This window comes from Saprolegnia parasitica, assembly GCF_000151545.1.
Source record: "Saprolegnia parasitica CBS 223.65 unplaced genomic scaffold supercont2.575, whole genome shotgun sequence".
In the NCBI taxonomy this organism is placed as follows: domain Eukaryota; phylum Oomycota; class Saprolegniomycetes; order Saprolegniales; family Saprolegniaceae; genus Saprolegnia; species Saprolegnia parasitica.
In genome coordinates this window covers 1-5,020 of record NW_012156969.1, presented here as the reverse complement: position 1 = coordinate 5,020, position 5,020 = coordinate 1, and the positions used below count along the sequence as shown (strand labels likewise).

General features: G+C 60.0%; 2 protein-coding genes across 2 annotated transcripts; one reads left to right on the top strand and one right to left on the bottom strand.

Moving 5' to 3' along the window:
* Window positions 1-26: 26 nt before the first annotated feature.
* On the top strand, window positions 27-2,940 carry SPRG_17455 (hypothetical protein; the record flags this gene model as incomplete). The annotated part of the gene is made up of 10 exons (XM_012356761.1): window positions 27-483; window positions 541-755; window positions 803-952; window positions 996-1,445; window positions 1,508-1,870; window positions 1,923-2,077; window positions 2,132-2,255; window positions 2,308-2,442; window positions 2,493-2,595; window positions 2,642-2,940. 10 exons carry the CDS (start codon window positions 27-29, stop codon window positions 2,938-2,940), a joined length of 2,451 nt encoding a protein of 816 aa, XP_012212151.1.
* A 25-nt stretch (window positions 2,941-2,965) lies between these two features.
* SPRG_17454 (hypothetical protein) lies at window positions 2,966-3,988 on the bottom strand. Its single transcript, XM_012356760.1, has 5 exons — window positions 3,927-3,988; window positions 3,700-3,871; window positions 3,545-3,656; window positions 3,321-3,486; window positions 2,966-3,270 (listed from the first exon to the last, which is right to left on the bottom strand). Exons 2-5 carry the CDS (start codon window positions 3,843-3,845, stop codon window positions 3,041-3,043), a joined length of 654 nt encoding a protein of 217 aa, XP_012212150.1. The 5' UTR covers window positions 3,846-3,871; window positions 3,927-3,988; the 3' UTR covers window positions 2,966-3,040.
* Between the last annotated feature and the right edge of the window lie 1,032 nt (window positions 3,989-5,020).

The following is a 5,020-nucleotide window of genomic DNA, read 5'->3' as shown; positions in this document are numbered from 1 at the left end:
CTATCTGGGCATCGGACGCCGATGCCATGTACGTACTGTACACCTCGGGCAGCACCGGCCACCCGAAAGGCGTCATCGGCTCGTACGCCGCCACGTGGCATCGGCTCGCGTGGATGTGGTCGACCGTCCCGTTCGCACGTGGCGAGCGCGTGCTGCGGCACACGGCGCTCACGTTCGTCGACGCCATCGCCGAGGTCTTTGGCACGCTCTGCGCCGGCGCGACGCTCGTCCTGCCCTCGTCGTATTCGTATTTGTCCTTTGCGCCGCCGGTAGTGGCCGACCTTTCGGGCTTTGCGCGCTCGCTGCACCTCTTGAACGTGACTCGAATGACGCTGGTGCCGAGCGTGTTGCAGCTCCTCTTGCAAACGAACTCGCTTTCGCCCTCCCTGCGCTACGTGGTCGTCAGCGGCGAGCCGCTGCACGCCGATCTGATCGTAGCTCTCTTTGCCGCACTGCCGTATGTGCAGCTACTGCACCTCTACGGTAGTGTGCATCGACAGAGAATAGATGAGTGAATCCTCATGCATGGAGAGGGGGTAGGTAGCACCGAGGTCGCGGGCGATGCGACGTTTTGGCTCACTACGACGACGGCGGCCCCCGTGCCCATTGGCACCGCCATCGGCGCGACCAAGCTACGGCTCGTGGACGCAGAGGGGGCTGAAATCGCAAGCGACGAGACGCGTGGTGAACTCTACATCGGTGGACCGCCCCTTGCGCGTGGCTACGTCAATCCGTACGACTATCGATGCCATCTCGTCGAAATGGAGCTGACTGCATTGGCGCGGCTAGGTTGGACAACGAGTCCCACCGCTTTTGCATGCTCCATGGCGAGCGCTGGTTCAAGACGGGCGATGTCGCCTACTGGTCCAATGGCCTTTTGTTCCTCTGCGGTCGGAGCCACGGCGGGTATGTCAAAGTGAGTGGCGTGCAGGTGCACGTGGCCGCGATCGAGGTAAAGACGCTGCAGCGACGACGTCCTCAGATCCTATCGGTAGACCACGGTGCGAATGTACCTCAGTCAACACCACCGGAAATGGAAGGTGGCACTGGCCCCGGTCGCTTCGTCGGAGGGCTGGCATCAGTACGACACCCTCGTCGTCTGCGTCGGCATGGATGAAGGAGACAACGTGGACGTCGATGCATTGTGCCACGCCGTCGAGAGGGTGCACCCGCGTGTGGCCATGCACGTGCTCACGGTGCCGATCGCTCGCTTTCCAGAGACGTCGAGCGGCAAGGCAGATCCGTCCCAGATCCCCGCGCTGTTTGCGCTGCGGTCGTTGCCGTCGTGGCTGCGCGCGTTGCTGCCGCGTACTCGTGGCCTTGCCTCGACCCGGTTGGATCCGTCAACGACCTTGACCGAGCTCGGCCTCAACTCGATGGCGATGGCCATCGTCCTCCACACGCTGCAGTCGCAGCACGAGATGACGCTGCGTCCGATCGAGCTGGTAGGTGATACTCGTTGGACCGACTCGAGATGTATCGGCATGCAAACTACTGGATACCGTAGGCAGACATGACCGTCGCCGACCTGCAGGCGCTCGTGCAGCGCAAGCGGCCTCGTGCCATGTCGCCCGCGGCGGCGACGAAGCGAGCGCGCGTGACGCCGCGAATGGAGGCCGTGCGGTGGCGCGTGCGTGCCCACAAGTGCATTGACGCGTCCCCGCGGCTCGCAACGACCGACGTCGGCGAGTACATCATCGTGGGGTCCCATGACCATACCGTTCTCTGCGTTGCCGCCGTGGACGGACACGTCGTGTGGCGGAAAGAGCTGCCGGATCGCGTCGAGTCGAGCGCTGCCGTGGCCAAGAATATGGTCGTTGTCGGCTGCTACGACGGCGGCGTCTACTGCCTCGACGTCCTCTCCGGCAGCGTACGATCTCGACCTGTTGGCCTGCATCCCAAGGATCTCTCTTGCGTTCTAGACACTGTGGGTCTACTTCACACAGGACCAAGTCAAGTGCTCGCCGGTCATCGTCGAAGAAGAGAATGCCGTCGTTGTCGGGTCCCACGACCACCATCTGTATGGGCTCGCGCTCACCTCGGGCGCGTGTCTGTTCAAGCTGCCGTTCACCAAGAGGTAGCACGACGCGTTTCGAGGCAGATTCAGAAGACGACTTTGGACGCGTACTAGTGTTTTCTCCAGCCCCGTGTACGCTGCGACGGTGTTGTACTGCGCGTCTCTTGCCGGCGAAGTCCGCGCCTATGCGTGGTCATCGCTGTGCCACGACGCGCCGACGCCGCTGTGGCAACACACGGTGTGTTTCCACTTGATTTCAAGTTGATACACTGATACACGATCTTGCCTAGTGTCCAGCCCCTGTCTTTTGCAGCTTGCGCCTCAGCGTGCGTCAGAATGTGCTGCTGGTCGGGTGCGCCGACGCCTCTCTCTACGCGCTCTCGACGACGACGGGGACGCCGCGATGGTCCGCGGCGACGACCAAGGTTCGTACGAGGCAGTGGACGCCGTGATACATTGATATGCTCGTGGGTAGCCCATCTTTAGCGCGCCCCGTATCGCGACACTGAGTAGTGGCAACGAGGTGGCTCTCTTCGGCTCGCACGATGGCGTGGTGCGGTGTGTGTCGACTACTGACGGTACGCGTTCCCGTCTCTTAAAGTGCCTGCCGACTTACGTGAGTAGGTGTCACGCTGGCCTCGGTGGACCTCGGATGCACCATTTACGCGTCGCCCGCGATCCTTTCGGATCACAAGACGACGCTGCGGACATGTGTCTGCACAACGGACGGGCACGTCTACCTCTGGGAGCCCGAAGCGCCATCGCTTTCTGCGACGCTGCTCTATCAAGGCGCTGGTGACATCTTCTCGTCGCCCCTGGTGCTCATGGACGAGAGCACGATTGTGGTTGGGACGCGCGGCGACGTGCTCGTAGCGCTGCATGTGCCCGAGAGTGACGCATCGTCGTCGACCATGACACAATAGCAGACAACATGTCTTATTCTGTGTTGTGTATCGTGGATTCGTATCGTCCAACGCAGACAAGGTGTCGTGTCGATTGCACGTCGCTTCTAGAGCGCGACTCTTAGGGCGCCATGGACGCGAGGAGGACCGGAAATACAAATCGCATGGCGGCGGCGGAGAGCGCAAACTCGAGGACGAAGCCGATGACGCCGCCAGCTACAATATCACTCGGGTAGTGGCGACCGAGCGCGAGGCGCGAGAAGCAAATCACGGTTGCCCAGAGGACCATGATGGTGGGCATCGCGCGGATGCTCCATGCGCCGAGCATCTCGATCAGGATGCGCGGGTAGTCTATCGCCGCATGCTAGAGCCCACGAGCAGATGCGAATGCAAGCACGTACAGTGCGCGAGGTACACGATGAGTGCGACAAGACACCACGACCGCGTCGCATGGCCCGACGGGAACGAGTGCTGGTCGGGGCCGACAAAGCGGTCGTCCGACTGGTGGTGCGGCGGGCGCTGGCGGCGGAAGATGAGCTTGAAGATGACGATGCACACAATGTCGACCTAGCCGCCGTCGTGCATAAGAAGGACGCGCAGGATGGCATCATCATGAGGCTCGTACAAACTGGCAGAGGTAGAAGAAGTAGAGGAAAGCCTTTTGGCCGTTCGTGATGGACGCCAGCACACCAGCAAACGACGCGAGTGCGAGCAGCGGCAGCACGATGAGCAGCCACCTACACAGCGCCTTGAGCGACATGCTGGCTAGTATGGCCTTACAGGATGCCATCGCCCGTGAGGCTAAAGAACTCCCAGAGCAGCCGCCACGCCTTGGAGGTGCCAAAGAGGCCGTAGATGCGCACGGCCAGCTGGAGGTCGACCTGGTACAGGCGCTCGGGCAGCGTGAGATTGTTCTTGTTGCCCATGATGAGGTGCTTGCGCTCGCCCGCTTCTAGCTCCAAGCTCATGCTCAAGCGACTGCAAATGACGACGATGGACGGCCCCACCTGCTTGCTACAACCCGGCGATCAGCACCGTCTGGTCGGGCGCTGATATTTTAACGCAGCCGCGTTCTTTTTCATTCTTTTATTCGAAAAAGACCATTAAAAGACACTAGAACAAAGTATACCTCGAGAATTGCGTTGTAACCATGTTATGCCACTACCCGACACGGTTATAACATGTTCCACAGTGCAAAGCGCCAGGGGACAGCGCCGGGACGATGTCGGGCCCTCATGACGCCTTCGTCGAGCCATGACAAGCTACATGTTCCTGCAGGATGCGCTAGGTATACAGTAGCCCGCACCTTCAACCGACAGAGATCGACGACCTTTTTTGGCGGTCAAAATATTGAACGCAGAGCTGTTATACATGCCAAACGCACTGTAAATCGATAGCCCAGACAAAGAGGAACACCTTGACAGTTTGATCTTCTTCGTAGCATGTTTCGTTGTGGAGAATTTGAAACTCGAAGTGAGGCCATTTACAGAGGCGGAGGCTCAAAATGTCCACCCTCACAGTGCGCACACCGGGTCGTCACACCCATTATCCGGATAAACGACGCTAACCGGATGATGTACCCCGGGTCATAGATATGGGGCGCAGGAACAAGCGCGCTTTGCCGCTGGATCGCGCCAGGGCGGCTCGTGAGGCCAAGCGTCAAGCATTTGCGCTATGCGGCGTCATCGAACTGGACGCCGAAGAGAGCGACAGCAGCGAAGAAGAAGGCGACCTTGGCGCAACGTACTAGTATGCAGCATGAAAACTCTCAAAGACCTTCTCACGATCCTCCGCGAGCGCGAGATACTCGGCCCTTCCGAGACGATTCGCGGGCATTGCAGGAAGACGCCCTGTACGACTGACGGGCCGTACTTTTGCTGCGCGGTCAACTTGCTGGACCACCAACCTTTGCCGCTCAGAAGTTGATGCTTGATAGCAGGCGCCTGGCCGGCGCCGCCTCCGCAGCGATGGCCCCGCGGAGGCCTAGTTTCTAGATTGTTGGATTGAAGGTCAACGCTGCGACCTATAAGGTCAATCTTGGACGCATCTAGATTGCGAATTGCATGTGTATCACAACTACATTCCCTTGATAGCAAAGACA